Below are 25,258 nucleotides of genomic sequence, written 5' to 3'. Positions count from 1 at the left end.
AATTTAATGTTGAAATCATCTCTGTTTTCCCTACCATGTCAAACTATTCTTGGATTTATTTGTTTTCCCATTTCTCACAAAAGTTGCTTCATTAATCTACATTAGTTAATAATCAAACCTCCTGTTAATGCCATCAGGCTTCTTTTGAGGTCAGATGACCCTGATTTTTAGTTACATAGGAAGCTTTCCTTGCCATTATCTCTATACGTGGTCATAATTCTTCCCGTACTTAGCTTCTAATCCATCCTCTAATTGCTTCCTGCATTCTAGCCTTCAGTTCTTCTAAGACCTTACTCCATTGGTTATCTTCTCAAATTTTCATTTTCTTGTTCTTTACTGGTCTTATACACTGATGATATCCAGGCATTTACATTTTACCAGCCAATACATTTTTTAATTAGGAAAATTAATTTAGGTTTGGCAAGTTTTTATTTTCTCAAGAAAGGGCATTTAAAATCAATAAAACAAACAAAAAACTGCAAGGAAGTATAGCATAATAGCATAATACTTAAGACTAGAGACTTTGGAGCCAGACTAGACTCCAATTCTGACCCTCCCAGGGTAAATTATATAACCTATAAAAACGTGGATAATACCTACCTCTTAAGGTTGTATTCTACATACTAATTCAGTGAATTAAAACATATAAAGCAATTACAGTATCTGGCACATACACATATACAGTTAGTGTTTTCTTTTACCATCGTCATAATTATTATTTTTTACATCACTATCAACACATCTTCTTTATTATTACCTGTACCTCATTTTGTTTTTTACTGTAGTTGGGGTAGGGTCACATGGTCGGTTTGGTAGCGTAATGTATCAGTTCTAATCACATACAGCTACCAAGTGCTTAATTAAAAGTATAAGCTCGGTGCACGTAGCTCAGTGAGTAAAGGCGCCAGACATATACACTAAGGGTGGCGAGTTCAAGCCTGGCCTGGGCCTGCTGAACAACAATGACAATTGCATCCAAAAATAGCCAGGCATCATGGTGGCACCTGTAGACCCAGCTACTTGGGAGGCTGAGGCAAGAGAATCGCTTAAGCCCAAGAGTTTAAGGTTGCTGTGAGCTATGATGCCGCGGCACTCTACCAAGGGCAACACAGACTCTGTCTCAAAAAAATAAATAAAATAAAAATATAAAATGCTTAAGGGAACCCCATGCAGATTTCTGTAGCTCTTTCTCTATGGATCTCCTCCCATTTCTCTGCCCTATAAAGAATAGATTGCATAAGTTAGACAAAAAAAAAAAAGGTTTCATACAATGTGTACAAAAGTGAATATACTGAACTTCTGACCAAGAACTCTGGAAGTTAAAGGATAATGGAGTGAGTTCAAAATTTTGAAGAAAAATTACTTATAATTTAGAATTCTATACAATGCCAAATATCATCCAATTATGAGACTAGAATAAAGTCATTTTTTAATGTAAAAGGCCTGTAAAATATATACATTCTATGCATCCTTCCTCAAGAAGCTAATGGAGGATGTGTTCTACCCAAATGAGGAATAAACTAAGAAAAAGTAGAATATATGATCAAAGAAAGGAGAAACCCAAAATAAGGGAAAGATAAAAGGAATCAAATTAATGGTTTGGAAGAGTCAATGAAATTAATGGAGCAAGTAATATGTTTTAATAAATTATAAATTGAGAGAACATGGTCTGAGCTATAATGATTACTAATGAGAAACTAAGCACATTTTTAAAAGGAATTATTAAATCTATTCAAACATTTTTAAGGAATAAACAAACTGAGTAAGAATATTTTTAACTTTGGTATTTAGGTTCTTACATTATACTTCCCCTTTATTTGAGGAACCACGTTTGAACTGCTTTGTCTTAACCATAGTTTTGAGAGGAAGTACAGCAAACTGGAAATAAAAGCAAAATTAAAGAAACAAAACTGAGATCTGTCAATCAGTAACGTGGTAAGACTATTTTAAGATCATCTTTCTTAATACTTTGCATTGCTAAAAACAAGCAGTATATAGAATTATCTTTATAAAATTCTTGGAGATAGATGATAAAATAGAGTGAGCTTTGAAAAAACTATAATTCTGGGTGTATACTGACATGCCACTTTTGCAATCATAGACAAGCAGCTTTTTTGAAAATGAACTCATCTTGTCTAGTTCTGAACATCTTCATCTGATGCTTCCCAGAGACACCAGATCCATGAGGTCAGACAATTAAATTTGTGAACTCATCCTAGAAAAAGTGCTGCATACCTTATTGCTGAATATCATTATAGTCACCTTCAAAGTACTTCCCTTGGGAAACTATGCACCTACACCAGTGCCTAGTCCACCCTTCAAAGCAATTTTGGAGCTCTTTTTTCTGGAATGGCCATGAAAGCTGTCTGTGTTACCCTTAATGTCCTGAATCTTTTTAGGACCTCCCTTTAAAAAAGTTGAGATACAGCAAATACGAAGAAATGAATGAACGATCAATCACAAAGTAAAAATATCTCTGTGCCCACCAGCCAGGAAATAGAATATTACCAGTTACAAGAAACCCCTCTTATGAAACTTCCCAATAACTAGCCCATCACTCCTCCCCAAATGAAACCATTCATCTTACTTCTAATCACAGTTCCGTTCTGCTATGTTTGAATACAACATAAATGAAGTTATATGTGTATTTTTACCATTATATTTGTGAGGATCATCTGTGTTGATCCTAGAGGTAGTTTGTTCCCATTCATTGCTATATTCCATTATATGGATAAACCAAATATAAGTATCCATTGTATTACTGATATTTGGGTTGTTTCCATTTTAAAACTACACATATTAATGAATTATTGGTGCTGTGACCATTCTTTTATGTATCTCTAGGCATGTGCATGCCGACATTCTATAGACCAGTGGTCCCCAACATTTTTGGCACCAGGGATCAGTTTCATGGAAGACAGTTTTTGGCAGGTGGGGGGATGGTTTGGAGATGATTCAAGCATATTACATTTATTGTGCATTTTATTTCTATTATTATTATTATTACATTGTAATATATAATGAAATAATTATGCAACTTGCTGTAGTGCAGAATCAATGGGAGCCCTGAGCCTATTTTCCTGCAACTAGACAGTCCCCTCTGGGGTGATGGGAGACAGTGACACCCAAAGTGTGTTGCTTATGTCCTTCTATGCCATAATCTCGCTTTCATTGCTGTCACTGCAAAACACCTTGCTTCACAAAGATAGAACATTGGAAATGGAAGTAGGCTTTTTAGAGCTTTTGTGGCAATCTCGACTTTAATCCAGAATGTATGGAGATCTGAAGTTGTCTCAAACAATTTTAAGTCCACCATCATTTGCAGTTTTAAGCAGCTGACTCTCTACTATCACAAAGTCAGTTCATCTGGCTCATTCATAAATAGGTCACGGATCAATTCCTCACCAGTTTGGGGGTCTTTGGTGGTTGGGAAATAATGTTCAAACTCTTTTTAAAACTGAAACATAGGTGATCATGCACCAGCAGGAAGAAAGCAAGCCCTGGCTCAGTCTCTTAAAAAGTCTCTACTAATTGGCTTGGCACCTATAACTCAGAGAGTAGGGTGCCAGCCACATACACCAAAGCTGGTGGGTTTAAGCCCAGTCCAGGCCTACTAAACAACAATGACAACTGCAACCAAAAAATAGCTGGACATTGTGGCAGGCGCCTGTAGTCCCAGCTACTCGGGAAGCTGAAGCAAGAGAATCGTGTGAGCCCAAGAGTTTGAGGTTGCTGTGAGCTGTGATGCTGCCACGGCACTCTACCGAAGGTGACATAATGAGACTCTATCTTTAAAAAAAAACTCTACTAGTAATGTTTGAAACATGTCAAAAATCCCAGTGTTCACTCATAGCCCCCATAATTCCAGTTTGGTTTTGATGTAGCCACTTTATCTTCCAATTTGAACAGAGTTGTCAAGTTGGAGTGACAAATTGAGTTCGTTGAGCGGATTAAGTATGTAAGCAAGTGGGTCACTCTGGGTCACTGAAAAGTGCTGCCAGTAGTGACTGTTTTTCTAAAAGAAATCTCTGGAGTGGCTCATGTAACTCAGAGCCTCTGACCAATGATCTACCTTTAGAAAGCCATCTCACTTCTGTGTGAGAGAGAAGACGTGTGCTTTGTGTCCATCTCCTTGTACAGCCACATTAACAGACATGAGTTGAGAGGATATGCTCTAATGTGGTTGATAATTTTAATCCCATTGTGCAAACGTTTAGTTTGGGTGACATTTTTCAGCATTTCTCTACGGATGACAGTGTGTAGACTCACATTCAGAAGCAACCTCTTTAACCCAAGTAGTGAATCCAGAAAGCAGTCTAGTCATAGCAGGTGCCCCATCCATGCACGTACCAACACAAAATGACCGATACAGTTTACTTCTGCAGCTATGGTGGTGGTTGATAGCAAAAGTATACATAACATATCCTCATGTACATCCTCCTGAAAAATATATCACACAAAAACAAGCATTGCTGCCTTGTCAACATCAAGACTCATCAACCTGGATTATGTACTCTGCTATTTCATCAGTTCATGCAGTTATGGTGCTAGCCAACAGAGGAACACATGCCTCTTTTTGAAATGCAGCCTCTGCTAAAGTTCATGGCAGATGTCCTTAGCAGCAGACAGGATCAACCTTTCAATTGTAAAGGGCTTCTTAGTGTTAGCAGTGCGGTTAGCCACCAAGAATGATCTGTCAGTGCAGACACAATTGAAGTGGTAGCCTTCCACAATTGCTTCTGTTCTTTGTGTTCACATTTTTTTTCTCTTGAAAAACTAAAGGTTTGTCTTTTAATGCAGATGCTTCAAGGTCTCTATGTGGTGAAGCAGTTTTGGAAGGTTCATGGCTTTGTTGGATAGCCAGTCACCACATACTATATACAAAGCGAGCTTGCACATTGTTAGTCACCTGTTACAATGAACCCAGAATTTAAGTAGGACTCTTGTAGTTTCCTTTCGAATGCAGTTTTCATTTTGCTGGCATCTTGGAGTCTTCTGCTGTCTCATCATTGGGTCTTTCAAAGAAGCTCTCCAGCGACCTTTGTTTTTTACTGATTTTTGCTAGGGTTAGCTTGTGGGCTTACCGAAATTGACTGAGACAAGTGTGCAGTGCAAGAAAGAGACACAGATGGAAGCAGTAAATAAATAAAGGACAGGCCATGCACTCACTTGCCACTCACTGATACGGTTTTGATACAAATCTGCAAGCAATTGATTTGTTATGGTCTCTCTGTAAAACCTCTCTGCTACTGATCATGTATCTGTATTTGCAGCCCCTCCCCAGCATTAGATTCTTAGAAGGAGCACACAACCTAGATCCCTCACATGCACACTTTAAGTAGAGTTCCTATTCAAGGAGACCCTACTGCTGCTGCTGATCTGACAGGAGGCAGAGCTCAGGTGGTGACGTGAGCAATGCCAAATGGCTCAAAACCCAGATGAAGCTTTGCTCCCTCACTGGCTTGCCCTCTGCTTACCTGCTGTGCTGCCCGGTTCTCAATAGGCCACTCACGGGTACTGGTCCATGGCCCTGGAGTTGGGGACCACACCTGTTGAGTACATAAACTTAGGATTAAAATTTCTTTGTCATTGATACATGTTCATATTTTGTAAAAGAATGACATTTTCCCCAATTTTCCTCATTTATGTCCACATCAACGATGTATAAAATTTCATTTTTTTTATATCCTGGCCAAAACTTGATATTAATTTTAGTCATTCTGATAGATATGTAGTAGTATTTCTTTTTGACATTAACTTTTTTCCTGATGACCACTGAGGTTGAGCAGCATTTTATGCTACTTACCATTTGGAGACCTTTTCTGAAGTTCTCGTTCAAATCACTTCCTCGTATTTCTATTGGGCTGTCATTCTTTTTCTTACTGAGTTTTAGAAATTCTATATTTGGACATGAATTCTTGGTCAAATATATGTGTGTTAAATATATTGTGGTTTGTCTTTTTCTTAATGGTATCTTTTGACAAACAGAAATTAATTTTAAGGTAATGAATTTTATACCAATATTTTCCTCTCCAGTTTTTTTTTTTTTTTTTTTTTTTTGTAGAGACAGAGTCTCACTTTATTGCCCTCGGTAGAGTGCCATGGCATCACACAGCTCACAGCAACCTCCAACTCCTGGGCTGAAGCGATTCTCTTGCCTCAGCCTCCCAAGTAGCTGGGACTACAGGTGCCCGCCACAACACCCAGCTATTTTTTGGTTGCAGTTCAGCCGGGGCCGGGTTTGAACCCGCCACCCTCGGTATATGGGGCCTGCACCTTACCGACTGAGCCACAGGCGCCGCCCCCTCTCCAGTTTTTTTGAGTGTGTCTTTTATTTCTTATGACCTTATCTGATACAGTAATTAGTACCAGGAGTGCTCATATTAAGGCATGAGCCACCGCGCCCAGTCTAGGAGGATCACTTGAGGGCAAGAGTTTGAGGCTCCAGCACACTGATATTGTCAGTGAACTGCCGCTGTACTCTAGCCTAGGCAACACAGCAGGACTCTCATCTCAAAGAAAATTTTTCTTTTAATTAAAAACAGAAAAAAAAAAAGAATTTTAGGGTTACATTGGATACACACACGCACGCGTGCATCATAAAATTAATCAGTGATAACCTCATTGCTGTAGGGAAAGAGACCACAGGTCATGTGTGGTTTACAGTATTATTCCAAATACCAGCAGTAAAAACAGGTGGAGTGAAGATAAGGGGAAGAATATATCCCCATGTAACCATAGTAACTATGAAGATTGTGGCTCTACTTGGCTTCTCTTACAGTCCTACACAGAAAAGGACATAAGAAAAACATAAAAAACTAAGAATACGTATAAGAATGCACGTGGATAATCAGAATCCCTCCACTGCAGCTTTGAAGTCATCTCTAATCTGTAATCACTGGGCAGATAGTGGTAGATTTGTAGCACCAATTTAGTGGTCAATTTTTCCATTTCCTACTCTAAGGCTAGAGCATAGATGGGAAAGGAGTGAGGTCCTGTCATGGGATAGGGACATTTGGGCAGACAAGAATGAAGCTGAGAGCTTTAAATCTCTATATTGTCCCCTAAACCTCTCTTGCTGTATAAGGAAACCAGCCACCTCCACATGGAGGCTTTTGGTGATGGGGAAGAATCAGAATCCCTCCACTGCAGCTTTGAAGGCATCAAAGGGGAAGCTCCCTTACAAGCTGATACATCCTGTCCTCAGAACTTACCCTATTACCTTCCATTGCCTCCAGTTATGTCCCAGTAGCCTAATCAGAGAATTGTGAAGCCTGCTTTAGAAAGAGAGAGCCTACACAGGAGAGTGAAAGGCTTTGCCCTTTTAATCAGCAACCGGAAATCAGAGCAATCAGAGACCCGGAAAGCATACATGAAAGTGGGTTTGAAGGGTTTTATACCAAGGGAGAATATAAGGTTAGATCTTGGCAAATTTATTGGCGTAGGTGCATTCACCTGAGAATCAAGATTTAATAGGTTGGTATTAATAGTTTGCTAGGGTGAGACTTGAACTCAGTAATAGCCTACAAATAAAATGATAATAATGCCAGAATTTCCCTGGTATACTATATATGAAGGAATATAAAGCCTCCTTAGCCATCACCATTTGCCAGGTCACAATGATTCCCAAAGAGCTCTGACGTGGCTATGTTTGTTTGACAGAGGTGAAGGTCAAATGCTGTGGTGGAACTGGGTTCTCTGATCTCAATGGGAATAACAAAATCCCAAAGTGGAAGAGGCCACATCTGAGACGAAGTGGGCACAATCACCAAAATAAGTCAAAGGACATAATGTTAACCAGAGTACTTTGACCCACAGGGAAAGGTAGTAATAGCAAAATGATCATGAAGTCCCTAGAAATAAAACAGATCAAGTAACCTACCAAGGTGCTGCTTGACATAAACAGGTAAAAAAAATTCTGGGAAGTAAACTAACGTGTAATTGTACCGAAATTTGAAGCATCTCATCCAATTCACAAACTTGGGACTCTTTCAGTGATGAAAAGAGACTGTATCCTTTTTCAAGCTAAAGTGCAGTCGCAGCTGTATACCATGAATCATCCCTTAATCCAGTGGAGTTCCCAAGCTTGTATGCACATTAGAACACCCTAGAATTCTAAAGCCCAGGCTATAACCTGACTAATTAAGTCATAATGTCTGGACATATGAGACCCAGGCCATCAAAATTTTTTGAAGTTTACCAGGTAATTCCAGCGAGTAGACACATTAGGGAATGACTTCCCTAGGCCTCAGAGGGACCAGTTGCCATTTACTGGAGAAAGGAAAACATCCAGACCTCTTGAGGTTTATTACATACTGTCTCTTAACTTACACTAATACCTAAAGACACAAAACTCCACCCTAGACAACTGCTCAGAATAGAGATGTAAAGAAGTCAAGTGAGGGAGTCTCAGCCTCAGTCTGGCTAACAGTGGATCCAGAGGAGCCCATACTGTGGTTTATTTCTCCAGTTACAGATGTTTAATAAAAATAAATATATTTTAATAACTGAAGCAATCTTCATTTTGGTTTCCTGACCCACAGAATGACTTAAGAGTAGGATAGGAAGAGCTTCATAGAAGCTTAGGACTGCTCTCTACTATGCCTTATCAAGACAGTAAAGGAAAAGCAGTACCATATCCCAGGGAAGATTTCAGAGATTAGTGCCACCATGAAGGCAGGGTGATTCATACCACATTCTCATTTAAGCTTCCTGTGTGGTCACCTGATGGGTCATAGAGAATGACAATATAAAATCCAGTTTGGTAGTAAATGAGAATGGATTACTGCAAAGCTTAACCAAAGTAGGGAGACCAGTTAACAGTTGATATTCTAGGTGTGTTATCTTCTTTGGAGGAAAATAATATATACATTGACATGATATTGATCTGGAAATGTTTCCCCTCCTCAATCATAAGAAAAGGCAAAAGCAGATTGCATTTAAACAGCAGGGAGAACAGTAAGGCTTTAATGTCTTCTCTCAGGCTATGTCAATTGTTCTATCCACTATGTGGTATGAAGGAACCTTGATCTTGCTATTCCCTAGACCAGCGGTTCTCAACCTATGGATCATGACCCACAGGAACTGTATTAAAGGGCTGTGGCATTAGGAAGGTTGAGAACCACTGCCCTAGACCATCACATTGATCCATTATAGTAATAAAATTATGTTGAATGAACCTGATGAGCAGAAGTAGTATAGCTTTGCATTCTAGGAGGCACAAGATAAATGCTCTAAAAGTTCCAGGACCCATAAGTTTTTAGGAGTCCAATGGCCTGAGACATGTTACAATATCTACAAATTGATAATTTTTCTTCCATTAACTAGCCCTAGAGAACTGCTTTACGTGGGTTGAGGTGGAAGTACTGAAGGAGTAGGGCAGGTACTGTAGCAGTCTTGGTCACCTGCTAACTCACAGTCCCAGTCTCTCATGTAGTGTGGATTGCTCATCCAGTTGTATGGTTTGATAGATGAGATAACATAGTTCATGATGCACAGTTGGATTCACAGTCACCTGATGTCCCACAGTCAGGCATTCCATCTTTTCCAGGTATCAGTAGCAAAACAGGAGCTGCTATTTAAAATAAAAAAAAAAAAAAAGTTGGCTAACAGGGCGGCATCTGTGGCTCAAAGGAGTAGGGTGCTGGCCCCATATACCAGAGGTGGCAGGTTCAAACCCAGCCCCAGCCAAAAAAAAAAAAGTTGGCTAACGAAGAAACAGCCCTACTCCAAAACCACAGGGTTTGTGTTATAATTCTCATATTGACACTTGCCAGAGACTTCATATAACAATCTGCCACATTAAATTCTAGATACCATTAGATCTGCTGGATCACACAGCCCAGATGGCAAGAAAATTAATTTTGGGGGGGGGGGGCTCTGCTCAAAATTGGTAGTCTTGAGCTGGAGCAGGGGCTCACACCTGCAATCCTAGCACTTTGGGTGGCTGAGGCAGGAGGATTGCTTGAGACCAGGAGTTTGAGACCAGCCTGAACAAGATAGTGAGACTCTGTCTCTACAAAAAATAGAAAAAAATTAGCTGGTTGTGTGCTAATGTGCTCCTGTAGTCCCAGCTACTCTGGAGGCTGAGGCAGGATGATCATTTGAGCCCAGGAGTTTGAGGTTGCAGGAAGCTGTGATGACATCACTGCACAATAGCTCAGGCGATACAGAAAAACCCTGTCTCAAAAAACAAACAAAAAAACAGAAACAAAACCAGGTAATCTTATAGTTACCCACAAAACAGGTAAGAACAGCTTAACCAAATATACCATTTGTTTGCCTCCATTGTAAAGAAACTTGCCACATATTTTGCCTTTTTCTTTGTTGTGGTGGAAGATACAGCAATTTGTCACTAAACACAGGTCTTTAAACAGAACTGTTTGTCTTGGTCAAGCTTTTCTAGTTGTTTGCAGCCTACATAGGTAAAAAAATTACCTAGTTCTTCATTGCCTAGAACTCTTATCTAGAGGACTCTTGAGAAACTGTACTGGAGGCTCCCTATACCCTCAGTCAAAATACACAGGTAAGAGTTGTACATAAGTCCACTACAATAACTTATTTAGGGATATGGAACTAAAAGCAAAGGTGTATGGTTGGTAGTCAAAAGTCTGTTCAAAGGAACACGGGGAGCTCAGCCTAATTAGAGAAGTGGTTTTATGTATAGAACCAGAGGTTAAAGTTGATTTTTATCTTCTGTACAACTGGAAACCATTGAGTATTTATTGTGCTACATTATTTTGAAAGCTGATTATTTTGTTTAATCTGATGGTGGTGATATGCAATATAGTCTAGAGAAGAAAGAACAGAGGCAGAGAAACCACTCAGAATATGAGTTAACGAGCAGCATCATAGTGTAATGAAAAGAATGTTGACGTTATAGTCACAGGACCAGTAGTAATCACTGATCTTGGCACCTTGGGCTTCCTTATTGACATACTACTCACCTTGTAGTTCTGCAGTAAATATTTGGATGATGAAATGGTAGTAACTTCTTAAGTCACAGGGTGGTTATATACATATAATAATGATTTAATCTTTTAAAATTTATAAAATTTAAAGGCCCAAATTTTTAGGCCTTTTTGAAGGCCTAAAATTTTAGGCCTATATTGAAGGCCTAAAGAAGTAGACACAGACTAATGAGGGCAAAAGACAACAATTACTCCAATATATTGAATCTTAGTGACTAGAATAATATATTCACCTAAGTAGGTCAGTCAGAGAAACTGATTTTTTAAAACCAGGACAATGATTAGGAAAAAAATAGTGATTATTTAAATTGTTGATACGTTCAGCAGGCTTTTCTCTATTATATATATATATATACACATTTCATATATTTTTATTTTTCATGAGATTTAACATCCTTTATAAAATTTTAACTTCCTAAAGATCTCAAAGCTGTTGTGAATTGAAATGCAGAGTACTTTTCTGTAAGAAATTATGTCCTGAGTTTCAGACAAATTATGTCCTGAGTTCCTCCCCCTCTCCTGGGAGAGTTTGTATTCCCTCTTCATTTAAAAGAAGAAATAAGAACAAACCTGTATCTGCTAAAATTCCATCTGTTTTGTCCAGTTTATTGGTAAACTGAATGCATATGGCACTGACTGGCTTAAGGATTGTTAGGGCCTTTCAATTTAATACCAAACTGCTATTCTTTATGTTCATCACTTTAATAGTTGTTACTATTGGTATCTTAAGGTACTAGTACCCTATTATAAAGCAGGCAGATATTTAACTTCTATTCAAATTCCATAAGAGACATAATCAAATGCCTTGTTGAAAGTGATATGCATGATTCTTTTACATTTTAAATGTATATGCCTTTTGTTTAGAAGAACCTAAAATGTAAGTTGATTTTTATACCTTTTGAAATCCTTAGTTTCTCCCAATATATTTTTAATTAAATTGTGATGGACACTCAACCCTCACAGTTTCTTTTACACTGAAATTTTTTCCCACAGAGTTGTTTTTCTCTGGACTACTGTAGTATTTTACCGAATCTGTCTGGGAACTTGAATTCCCGATAACATCCAAGATCTTTGGCAACTCTGGTCAAAAAGTGCTTCATCCATTAAGAAGCTGATTTGGGCTCGGTGCCTGTGGCTCAAGCGGCTAACACGCCAGCGGCTAACACATACATCTGAGTTAGATGTGGCTAACACATACATCTGAGCTGGTGGGTTCAAATCCAGCCTGGGCCTGCCAAACGACGATGGCTGCAACCAAAAAATAGCCAGATGTTGTGGGGGGCGCCTATAGTCCCAGCGACTTGGGAGACGGAGGCAGGAGAATCGCTTGAGCCCAAGAGTTGGAGGATGCTGTGAGCTGTGATGCCATAGCACTCTACCCAGGGTGACAGCTCGAGACCGTCTCAAAAAAAAAAAAAAGCAGCTGATTTGGAGGTTAGAACAAGCCCTCTTCTTATAAGCATATCATCTTCCTCTCGTTTTAATCTTTTCCTCACATGAATAGAATCTTGGTTATATAAAATTATGCTTGCATGGAACTTTTTGGGTTTTTTTTTTACCAATACAATTTTATGTATTTAACATCTTTTCTAGTTCTACTTCAAATGATACACGTTATGTTTTTACTTGTGACCACAGAAACGTGTTGGCATCCTCCCTTGTCCAGTTGTCAGACTTTGACTTTCACAACCTAGGGATACTGGAAGGAAAAAAAAAAAATCTAGGGCCAAGGAAAATAGGTGTTTTAAGCTTTATTCTATAACAAAAATATTTCCCTTTTCTGAAATCAAGTATTTCACGAACTTGAATGGGCACATTTTGGGGGTTGTGAATTGAGCTGCAATAAACATTCTAGTGCACATGTCCTTGTGGCAAAATGCTTTTTCTTCTAGATACTTAGTAATGGGATTGCAGGATCAAATGTAAGGTCAACTTTTAGCTCTTTGAAGACTCTCCATACTTCTTTCCACAGAGGCAGTCCCACCAGCAGTGTAAGTGTTCCCTTCTCTCCACAGGCAGGCCAGCTTCTGCAGCTTCAAGGTTTCGTGGTGTGGGCTATTTTTATTAGGGTGAGAGGGGAGATTTCAAAGCTGTTGTGAATTGATCTGCAGACTACTTTTCTGTAAGAAATTATGTCCTGAGTTCCAGAGTAGGAATGAACCTCAAAATACACTAAAGACTTTAAAGGCTTTATCCTTTTCCTTCTGTTGTAGAACCAGACTTAACAATTTATCTGTCCTACATGCCTGACACTTTTTGACTACTCGAGTAACAAGATCATACTCAATAAATTTCACTTCAGATATGTGACGAAAAGATTTTTAAATAACCTCCATCTACATTGGTGTTTTTCAAACTACATTCTTTATATTCTCTACGAGAATTTTTTTCCTACCTGGGAGTGCTAGCTCATGACTGTAATACTAGCACTTTAGGAGGCTGAAGTGGATGGATCGCCTGAGCTCAGCCTGGGCAAAAGGGAGACCCTGTCTGCACTAAAAATAAGAAAAGAAAACTACCTGGGCATTGTGGTGGGCACCTGTAGTCCTAGCTACACAGGAGGCTAAGGCAGGAGGATTGCATGAGCCCAAGAGTTTAAGGTTGCTGTGAGCTATGACATCACAGCACTCTGCCCAGAGCAAAAGACACTATCTCCCTTTTAAAAAAAAGTTTCTTCCATTTTGTGATTTCAGTAATCTTTAATATTGTAAGCATACATGGGTTCCCAATCACCTTGATTCCCACTTACAAATAAGCATTACCATGTGGTTTCAAAGCCTATATTGTATTTAGGCTTACAATCTTGTTAACAGCACATAATAGTACTCTGTCTTCAGCTAACTGAACAGAAATAGATAATAAATTTTTCTGGCCATGTGACAGCCAAATGCCATTAGTCAAAAAATGAACAAAGGTCTCCCAAAGAGTCTAGTGAAATGGTAAGAGAATTGAGCCATACAGAAGTTAGTACAGACATGCCATATTTAAATGAAAATAAATTGTGGTAGTTAGTTCTACATTTGTTTCAAGAGGTGACAAAATAAAAATCATGCCTCAATAGATACTAATTTTATTAGTTTATATTTTTCCACAAAACTTTAGTTTTATAGTTCTTTAAGAACAGCATTTATGCTAAGGATTATGTTTTATTTTTATTAAAATGTTACATTTTACTATGTTTTATAAATATGATTTTATTATAACATTCTAATAAAAGTAACTGGAGGAGGAATCCTCAAAAATTTTTTTTAGGAAAGCTCACAGTAAACACACTAAATTTTCTCCCTGTACTATCTACTCTTAGTGCAACTATCTCAGATCTTGTTCACAATCACATTTCATCTAGATTGCATCATTAGCATCCTAGCTGTTCTCCTTGTCTCCAGTCTCCACCCCGATATATACTTGGGATACATACTCCACATTACTATCATAGTTATCTTTTTCAATTGGTATATGAGAAGCTTTTATGTTAAAAATTCAATTCCCTTATCCTATCCCCTTAAGAGTAAAATGCCTCAGCATCTCCACTGAAGTCTTTCATTTTTTCTCGTCTTTTTATTTTCTCCCCTTCTATTTCCACCACCGTTTCCCCTACACGCACACGCACACGCAAAATACTGCAGCCAAACTACTTGCAGTTTCCAAAACAGCCAGGTCATCTTCTCTGAGACTTTGCTGCTTGTTCCCACTGCCTGGAGACTTCCTGGCTTTTGTCCTGCTTCACCTCCTTTTTTATTTCACCTCACTTTTTTTTTTTCATTTTAATATAACGTTCTTTCCTCAGAGAAAATTTCCCTGACTGCTCCAGCTGAGTTAGGTAAATTAATACAGCTCTGTGCACACATTTACTGTCTTTTGTACAAGTGAAAATCCACTAATCCATTCCCTGGAAATGGAAGTCCTTGAGTGAAGTTTACTTTTTTCCTGCTATGCCATAATTTAAATACTATGATGTAGAATTAGTAATACTTAAGTACTGATATTAAGACAACACATCTTATGCTACATAAGGGAATGAGAGGAGGAAAACAAAGATATTTGCCAAATATGTATGTACACATAGATGTACTGATAACAAAATGAGGAAATACTCATGACAAGGAGGAAGAAAAATGCTTCTCATTCCCGGTTTATAGGGCTTACCCCAAGAACAGTTTAAGTTTACCTTTGATGTTTTCCTTCCCACTTCTTTCTGCATTCCTCTTTATCAGCCTCCCATGTCTAGGTTTCTCTTGAAGAGTTGAATTTCAAGCATTGTAAGGCCTACAGTTCTTGTGTGGTTCTTTTTGTAAAATGGGAAATCTGTGTCACATTATTCCTTTTCTAGGTATATATGAGAAAGCTCAGTCCCATTACTACTTAATCACTAACTTCAAGATTTGAAATTTAATTTGCTTTTATAAACGGGTATCTGAAATCATCATTCTTCACCACCAGATGAGCCTAATTCTTTAAGTAAGCACTTTTAGATGGAGTGGAATACTTATCAGTAAAATTTCATTTGTTCTTCTATGGTATGTTTAACTTACCATTTCTGTACAATGAAAACAAGTTTAGATAGTATGTATCTGAGACTAAAAATTACCTCACATTAAGTGGCTCCATCAAGTCACTTAGATACCATGGATCCTTTATGTACCACAATGATCCCAGAGAAGAAATTTTATTTTAGTATTTATCATCAGTTCTTATGTTAAAAGAATTCTCACTTTTTTTTTTTTGAGACAGTCTCACTATGTCACCCTGGGTAGAATGCCGTAGCATCACAGCTCACAGCAACCTCAAACTCTTGAGTTCAAGAGATTCTCTTGCCTCAGCGTGCCAAGTAGCTGGGACTACAGGCACCCGCCACAACGCCCAGCTATTTTTCGGTTGTAGTTGTTGTTGTTTGGCAGGCCTGGGCTGGATTCGAGCACGCCAGCTCTGGTATATGTGGCTGGTGCCCTAGCTGCTGAGCTGTAGATGCCGAGCCTCTCACATAGATATTTAAAAAATCAAATCCAATATTGGAAAATAAGTGATCATTTCTAGTCAAAATCACTCCTACCTCCATTTAATTTAGTTTTTTTACATTATTGAAATATGAAAGATCACAATTAGGTTGGAAAGTAATTTTAATTCCTTATTTTTAGTAAAGTTCCTAATCCCTCAAATCTTTGGATGATTTTTTCTCAATTTTTAACCTATTTCATGTAAAATTTTAAGAAAATTTTTAATATTTATAGTATACCAAAATCAGATACTATGAACATTTATTTTCAAGGAAAATACAATACTATTTAAAAGTTAACTTTTAATCACTATGTTTTATCCAGCAAATAATACTGATGAAAATGCAGGCAACCCTTGAACAATATGTTTGAACTCCACCCCTTCCACCTCTGCCACCCTTGAAGCAGCAAGAACAACCCCTCCACCTCAGCCTACTCAATGAAAAGATGGCAAGGATATACAGCTTTATGATGATCTACTTTCACTCAATAGTAATATATTTTCTCTTGTTCTTCATGTTTTTTCTCTAGCTTAAGAATACACTATATAGTATACAATATCATACAAAATTTGTGTTAACTGTTCACATTATCATTAAGGCATCTGGTCAACAGTAGGCTATTAATAGTTAAATTTCTGGGGAGTCAAAACTTATACCCAGATTTTTTACTGGACAGGGGTCAGTGTCCCTAACCTCTATATTCTTTAAGGGTCAACTGTACCTCCAAATTTTATTTAAGACGATTTGACAGTACATATCCCAGTGGTGCCTCTATGTGAGTAACCTTTGGGCCAGGCACAAGGGCTCATGCCTGTAATCCTAGCACTCTGGGAGGCCGAAGCAGGTGGATTGCCTGAGCTTAAAGGTTTAAGACCAGCATGAGGGCTCAGCACCGGTAGCTCAAGCGGCTAGGGCACCACCCACATATACCAGACCTGACGGGTTCGAGCCCAGCCTGGCCTGCCAAACAATGACAACTACAACCAAAAAAAACAGCCAGGCTTTGTGGTGGGTGCCTGTAGTCCCAGCTAGTTGGGAGGCTGAGGCAAAAGACTCGCTTAAGCCCAAGTTTGGGGTTGATGTGAGCTGTGACACCACGGCACTCTTCCCAGGGCAACATAGTGATACTTCTGTCTCAAAAAAAAAAAAAAAAAAAAGAACAGCAAGAGCCAGAGCGAGACTTCATCTCTAAAAATAGCCAGGTGTTGTGGCGGGCCCTATGTAGTCCCAAAGTCTGAGGCAAGGGGATTACTTGAGCCCAAGAGTTTGAGGTTGCTGTGAGCAACTTGTCTTAAAAAAAAAAAGACTATTTGACTGTAAATATTTATAATATTAAAACAAAATATAAATTACAGGGTGGCGCCTGCAGCTCAAGCGGCTAAGGCACCAGCCACATACACCAGAGCTGGTGGGTTCGAATCCAGCCCGGGCCTGCCAAACAGCAATGATAACTACAACCAAAAAATAGCCGGGCATTGTGGCGGGCGCCTATAGTCCCAGCTACTCGGGAGGCTGAGGCAAGAGAATTGCTTAAGCCCAGGAGCTGGAGGTTGCTGTGAGCTGTGACACCACAGCACTGTACCCAGGGTGATAGCTTGAGGTTCTGTCTCAAAAAAAAAAAAAACAACATATATATACATACACAATATATATACATTGTTGTTTACACTGAAGGAAAAGCCTCTTATTAGCTATAAATTGTCCACATTTTCAGTATCACAAGGATACTGTATTGGTAACCTGAAAACTCTTATGAGATATTTAAAATAGTTACTAATAAGCTCCCAGACTGATTACCCAATTTTGGATAACAATTTGTTATTTTTAAAGCACCTTTACGGAGATAATTCACATCACATAATTTTTTTTTTTTTTTGAGACAGTCTACCCTCCGTAGAGTGCCATGGCATCATTGTAGCTCACAGCAACCTCAAACTCTTGGGCTTGAATGATCCTCTTGCCTCACCCACCCAAGTAGCTGGAACTACAGGTGCCTGCCACAATTGCCCAGCTAGTTTTTTTCTATTTTTAGTAGAGATGGAGGTCTCAATCTTGCTTATAACATGTCTTTGGCATGTTATAAAATTCCATGACAAAGGCTGGTCTTGAACTCCTGAGCTGAAGCAATCCATCTGCCCTGGCTTCCCTAAGTGTTAGAATTATAGGCGTGAGCCACCGCACCCAGCTTAAAATTAACTCTTTTAAAGGTTTTGATACATATATATTCACAGAGCTGTGCTACCATGGCCATTATCTTATTTTAGAACACTTCATCACCTCTCCCCCTCAAAAAACCCATACTCATTAGTCATTCCCCATTTCCCCTGTCTCTAATTCCTGGCAACCTGTCCTTGAAGATTTGCCTCTTCTGATCATTTCATATAAATGCAACCAAACACTATGTGGCCTTCTACAGCAGGCTTTTTTCACTTGGCAGAATGTTTTCAAGTATCAAGATACATGCTGTAATATGTATCAGTACTTTGTTCTTAATACTATTCCATTGTAGGGATAATCACTTTTAATTTATCCATTCATCAGTGATAAACATTTAAATTGATTGTACTTTTTGGCTATTGTAAATAGTGCCACTCTAAACATTTGGAAGTTTTTAAGTATGTGGAAAAAATGCTTTATTTTTATTCCAAAGATTTGTGTATGCAAAGATTTATGTGTTCATCACATGCCAAAAATCTTATTAAGGACACAATGATGGTCTTAACATGAAATAAAGTAGTTTCCTAAACCACATTAATTTGACTTAATAAAGGTGAGATTCTGAAATGGTTAAATTTGGAAACTAATTTGATTTTTAGGCAAAAATTATAAAATAACAAACATTTGGTTGACTTGGGCTCCAAATTACATATTCCAGGCAGAATACGTAAATGTGCATTCTGGATATAAAATCTGGACAACAGCATTTACAATGCGATTAAACTAGTAAAATGATATATACACAGTACTGGAGCAATGTCCTTGGCATGTTATAAAATTCCATGACGAAGTTACAAAGATTTATAAAAACTGAGATACAGGGCGGCGCCTGTGGCTCAAGGGGTAGGGCGCTGGTCCCATATGCCGGAGGTGGCGGGTTCAAACCCAGCCCCGGCCAAAAACCAAAAAAAAAACTGAGATACAACACTAATAACATAAATATATATACTAATCTAGATTATATTTATTCACAGGTACATTTTAATTAACCTCTGTACTCAAAGTTACTATAATAATAATAATAACCCTCACTGAAGAATTCACGTAGTAGTAGGACCATGGCAGATCTTCATTATTCATATTAGTACTTTAACAATTATCTAGTAATTTGCTTGGTTGGTTTTAGTTATCTTTTAACATTTTTGTACCTTTATTAATTTTTGAATGTAAATGTTTCTTTCAGTACTTAAAGCCAGAAACTTTTTTAGCCTATCCCAGACTGTAATATTAAAAAAAAGATTATTTTCCTCTCTTCTTCCAGACGGACATTTTTACCATTATAATTCAAATAAGTTAAATGAGTGAAAATGTTTTAACTTTATTTTCAACAGTTAAGTGAGCTCTTTGTAACAGTAGATATGTAAACAATGTTTAAAAAAAATTTGAGCTAATCCTGTTTCATCCTATGGCATCAAATGCTTCTAGGCTATGTTCCTTTTAATTTCAACCTTAGCAAAATGTGAAAAGAAATATAAGCTCACTAATAGCAAATACAAACAAGTACAGTAAACAAAGCCTAATTAAACAATGAATTCACTTTAGTGCCTAAAAAAATGAACTTGGGATTATACAATCCCTTACCTCCGTAACAGGATTAATCTAGAACTCTATTAGGATTTATTTGAGTCATCATTTCTTACATATAACCTTGATAGTAGTCAATATAAAAAATACAGTAGCACTATTCTAAGATATTAAGGTTTAGATTTCAGATGCCAAAGTATGGAAGGCAGGAAAAACTGGGTGGATATCAATTTTTTAAGCAAAAATTCCATTACAACAAATTTCTGTAAAACAATACTATTTTCTAATATCAACTGATCGTCCTTATTTTAAGGTGGTAGTGGGTATAATCAATACTACTACAAAGGAAGAATTTGGAAAATCCTTTTTAGTCATAGGGTGGAATTTTACCTGGAATAGTAAGTAAAATATAAACATTTGAGGTAGCAGATATGTGTTGCATTAATGGGAAAATTAGTATTGGCCAACAGTTGAAGGGCTAAAAATAAACAGTTTAGTTTTAAATCCTGGCTCTACTTATTAACTGTAAAACCTTTGCGTGTTTTCAGCTGTATTATGGGGATTTGATGAAATAATGAATTAAAGAAATCAGCAGAGTTAAGTACTTTGAATATTATAAAAACCTATTAAACATTTTAAATATATGGTACTGTAATTTCTTTCATCCTTGATTGTTTTTATTTTGTAATTCTTCTACCATATCTTATTTACAAAGGCATGTAATAAATGTGATACAATAAAATCTAAGTTATTCAAAATGCCTAGGAAATGAAAACATTCTAGATAAATTTTCCACAGGATAGCTTTATAGATACCCCCCAAAGGAAAAAAAAAAGGTAACAAACTATTTCCTCCATTGATTACACACTTCATACCTTCTTTTTTTTTTTTAGAGACAGAATCTCACTTTGTCACCGTCAGTAGAATGCCATGGTGTCACAGCCCACGGCAACTTCGAACTCTCGGGCTCAAGTGATCCTCTTGCCTCAGCCTCATGAGTAGCTGGGACTACAGGCACCTGCCACACGCCTATTTTTAGAGACAAGGTCTCGTCCTGGCTCAGGCTGGTCTGAAACTTGTGAGCTCAGGCAATCCACCCGCCTTGGCCTCCCAAGGGTGGGATTACAGGCGTGAGCCACTGTACCCAGCCACTTCATACCTTGTTAAAGAGAATATACTGGTTGTGAACTTTTTCTTGATGAACTGCTATTATGAATATCAACTGTAATTCTATGTTAAAATTTAACAAACCCTTCAAGACTCCACCTAAGATTTTTTAAAGCATGAAGTCCTTGAATACATTGGAGGGTGTATAAATTGGGATAGAAAAAAATTGCATCTTATTTTTAGTAATCTCTAACTAAAACTTAACATTCCTTCAATTATAAATGTAGGCAACAAACAGCATTAGTTGTAGCTACTCTAAGCTGTATCACAAATAGAAAGCATAAATACCATAGATTACATAACAATTGATGCCAACTCTGGGAACATCATTTATGTTCACCATTATTTCAAACTTTTGGTCTTTATTAGACCCGCCTCCAGATCTTGTGTTAATAAAGCACATACAGGGCAGCGCCTGTGGCTCAAGGAGTAGGGCGCCGGTCCCATATGCCGGAGGTGGCAGGTTCAAACCCAGCCCCGGCCAAAAGAAAAAAATAAAAAAATAAAAAATAAAGCACATACATATTTATATCACAAATATTTTTCCTTAATATTCTGATATCTGCATTTCAAACATTTTGTAAGAAACATTATTATGCGAAGGGTCCATGGCTCTACTAGACTGCCAAAGTGGTTTGTGGCACAAAAGGTTAAAAAGACCTCTAACCTGGATGGAATCAAAACTCATTCTTCTTACTAAAGTATCACAAGAACGGAAAAGCAAATATCCAATGTACTCAATATTAATATGAAGCCAGTAGATGATCTAATATGTACCCACATAGGACTAAAATTCAAGTTGGAGGGACAGGGAGGGATGGCTATGCTCCCACTTAATGAGCACAATATAGGGATATATGGCACACCTTTTGGGTGAAGAACATAACTACATGATGGACTCTACCTAACAAATTCAAATATTGTGACCTGGTTGTTTGTAGAAAAAGAAATGTAAAAAACAAAAATGTTAAGAACTCTGATCTTAAATTTATCTCACTTTACTGTGCTCTGTTAATCCAGAGTTAATGTTCCAATATGCTTTCATACTGAAGGTAGTTAATACAAATTGGCTTCTCTGGGGCTTTGCTTCATGTAGCTCCTTGGATATTGAGTTCCCTTTCAGTAGGCAGGAAAGTTTCCCACAGCCTTGTACTTTGGCTTCTGAAGGAACAAAACAAATAGAAGGAGAAATAAGTCAAGTAAAATTAGATTCATGTGGCACTTAAAGTATAACTATAAAACCTCCTACTCTCTTATATTCTAAATTAAGAGACAATGTGAAATTCCATTTGATACATTCTCCTAACTTTTTTTTTCCGGAGACAGAGTCGTACTCTGTCACCTCCATAAAGTGCTGTGTGATCACAGCTCACAGCAACCTCCAGCTCTTGGGCTTAGGCGATTCTCTTGCCTCAGCCTCCAGAGTAGCTGGGACTACAGTTAACCTGCCACAACGCCCGACTATTTTTTGTTTGCAGTTTGGCCAGGACCAGGTTTGAACCTGCCACCCTCAGTATATGGGGCCTGAGCCCTACTCACTGAGCCACAGGTACTGCCACATTCTCCTGACTTAACTGTGCAGGTTCAAATTCTACTTCTGCCACTTATTAGCTGTGTCACCTTGGAATTGTAACTTCTCATGTGCCTCATTTTCTTTATTTATAAAGGAGACTAATAAGCACAGTACCTGGTACATGATAAGTTCTACAAATATTACCTATTTTATTACTATAAATTTGTTTTATGCTGTGGCCAGTTAATGTCTGACAGGCAACTTTAATAACTTCCATGTATAAAGCACTACAGAGTCTACAATGTCCTTTCACATACATTATGACATTTAAACCTCTCAATAACCCTGTAAGAAAAGACAATTATTACACCCTGTTCAATGGTGAAGAAAGAGACTCAGAAGGTAAGTAACCAGACCACTATGACACAAATGGGAAGCAATAACCAAGAACTCAAACTTGGGTTTGGCCCTCAATCCCATGCCTAAATCCTGTGCTTCTAATGCATTTGGCTAGCTAGAAAAGAGAACAAAAGAAAGATTATTCAGGGAAGAGGAATGGTGTTCATTGGACCAGAAAAATCTGTATCACCTGAGAGCCTGCTAAAACTGTAGAATCTCACGCTCCACCCCAGCCTACTAATATCAAAATTGTATTTCCAACAAAATCCCAGGTGATTCCTGCGAACACTAGTTTAACAGTTTGACTAAATGCTATAGTGACGCTACATGGTCATTTAAAGAGCATATATTAGGCCATTTATTAATGATTTGTTAAGTTTTTACTAAGTCATACTTTCTACAACAATTTAAAGGAAATTTATTTTCCCGTGTAACAAAGATCTCCATCTCGGTAACTGGATCATTAAGGAATGCTGGAAAACCTTAACCTGGTCAGTGCTTATCCTCTAAATTCCTTTTAAAAATTAAAGTCTTACTATATTTGCCTGAAGGAGGGCAAAATCGTCCTCACTATAATTTACACTCGGCAGATTAGATTAAAACAGACCAATCCAATCCATATAAACCGCTCCCATTCCCCGGACATTTCAGGAAGTACTTTGAGACTAAACTCTGATTTCTTCATTTCGCCACTTTCTGGCTCAAGAAGTGAAATACCGCAACAGGAAAAAAGGTATTAAGATACCAAGCGTGTTTCCACGCCTAAATCTTGGCGCAAGGAGGCGATTAATTACAGAGACAAACAGCTCGCCCCTAACCCTCTCTTCTCCACTGGCCTAATCAACTCACAATTAAGCTCTATTCAGAGGCTGCTCTAACTTTGGGAACCGGTCTATGGGCCTACTCTTCTCAAGTATTGATCCTCTAGGATCGTGGGAGCACTTATCAGCGGTCAGCTGGTTCTATTTAAAACTGCTGCCAATTAGACGGGTGCCTCTTCCCACTGGCAGACCAACCCAGGAAGGCAGGCGAGTAAACGGGGCTCACCTGCTCCACCAAAAACCTCAAAAGCCCAGCTCAACCTAGACTAAAGGCATCCAGTAATTAATCCATGGTACCTCCCACCGTACATTCTCGATTGGACGCGCGAGAGAGGATGTGTCGGCGCGCGCTCTTACCAGTCAGGGGAATTCCATTTCCTCTCTCACCCACCTGCATAAGCATTCAGGGGCGGTGCTTTCCCGGCGAAGACCCGCCCCAGTTCTAGCCGGTGTCTCACTGCATCTCGCGAGAATCCGTGGATTTGGAGGCGGGCCTCCGTCCGGAAGACAGCACAAAACTGCGCTTAAGTCATTGCAGCGCTACTGCTCCGCTTAGCCAGCCACGAGGTTCTCGCGAGATTCGTCTCAACACCAAGTGAGGAAACTGGGGGACGCTTGTTGGGAGGGGCATGGGGCTCGACCGCGCAGCTGCCGCTTCTATTACCTTCCTCCCATGGTCTCCTTCCGGTTCTCGATGCTTCTCTGGGTCTAAGGGGTTCCGCCACTCGCCTACCCTCCCCCCAAACCCATGACCCACCTCCGTCCCCTGCCCTCCCAGTCCAACCTCCAGTCGGTTTAGTAAGAAGGTGCTGTTCCAAAAAGAAGGAAAAGTGGGTGGCACGACTTGGCTCGGCTCTAGACGTGGGAAGTAAACCGTCTTCCTTCACCCTCACATTCGCCCTGTGCTCGCGACGGCGGCGTTGGCGGACTGATACGCGGCGGTGAAGAGGCAGGAGGAGGGGGAGGGGCGGAGCGTGGCAGCTGGCAGTAGTTCCGTCAGAGCGGACATCTTGTGGCTGTGTCGTGCGCGTGAGCCCCGTAGGGCCGGGGAGGCACCAGCTGCCGCGCGGGGAGGAGGCCGAGGCCGCAGCTTGAGGGAGGCCCCGGCCCCTCTGTACGCGTGGGTGTGGACCACTAGGGGAAGGGAAGGGAGGCCGGCCCAGTGGCCGGCTGGATAAGAGGGGAAATACGGGTCCTGAGTGGCTTGAGTGGCCAGCCGGTTGGGTTGGGTGGAGTAGGGTGGGAAGGCTGGAGAAGCCGGAGCCTCGCCTGCTTAAGGGGGAGGGGGAATGGGCGCGTCCTCGCGCCTAAGCCGGAGCCTCGGGCAGCACGGCGCGTGGTGGAGGTGGCTGGGCGGCTTCGCGCGGGAGCGCGCTGGAAGGCGGAGTGTACGGTGGCGTCAGGGGCGACACAGAATAGCTCTCGCTGCGAGGACAGCAACACACTTCAAGCTTGTCTTTCTTCATTTCCTTCCCTTCCCTGGCCGCACCTTTGGGCAGACACTGAAAGAAGCCCGGCGTCAGCCGGACTCTCCTCCTTCCCCCTCCCCCTTGCCTTTCTTTGCCCTAGTGACGCCGGCATAGCGCCGACTAGGCCCCGGCTCCTCCTCTGCTGGGCTCCGGACCCTGCCCCGCACCCACCCTTTTCTCCT

The 25,258-nt window shown here is 39.5% G+C and overlaps 2 protein-coding genes across 13 annotated transcripts in view; one reads left to right on the top strand and one right to left on the bottom strand.

Annotated features, from left to right (window-relative positions):
* The window catches only part of UBE2D3 (ubiquitin conjugating enzyme E2 D3), a 65,348-nt gene that overhangs the window by 6,483 nt on the left and 33,607 nt on the right, over positions 1–25,258 (top strand). For 3 of the 12 annotated variants that reach the window (XM_053559719.1, XM_053559613.1, XM_053559151.1), the window contains exon 1: positions 23,976–24,202. The exons of 1 other annotated variant lie outside the window; for it this stretch is intronic. The gene's annotated coding sequence lies outside the window, so the exon portion shown is untranslated. 8 more of the 12 variants (XM_053559730.1, XM_053559573.1, XM_053559122.1 and 5 more) reach the window with 7 other exon arrangements.
* On the bottom strand, positions 1,248–25,073 carry LOC128590147 (uncharacterized). Its single transcript, XM_053597341.1, has 5 exons — positions 24,927–25,073; positions 24,272–24,719; positions 21,872–22,035; positions 5,478–5,549; positions 1,248–4,440 (listed from the first exon to the last, which is right to left on the bottom strand). The coding sequence occupies exons 1-5, from the start codon at positions 25,071–25,073 to the stop codon at positions 4,321–4,323; spliced, it is 951 nt and encodes a 316-aa protein (XP_053453316.1). The 3' UTR covers positions 1,248–4,320.

The sequence above is a fragment of the Nycticebus coucang genome, chromosome 1 (genome assembly GCF_027406575.1).
Source record: "Nycticebus coucang isolate mNycCou1 chromosome 1, mNycCou1.pri, whole genome shotgun sequence".
NCBI classification, from domain to species: Eukaryota; Metazoa; Chordata; class Mammalia; order Primates; family Lorisidae; genus Nycticebus; species Nycticebus coucang.
Note: the sequence above shows the minus strand (reverse complement) of the source record. Positions and strands in the feature narration are given on the sequence as shown.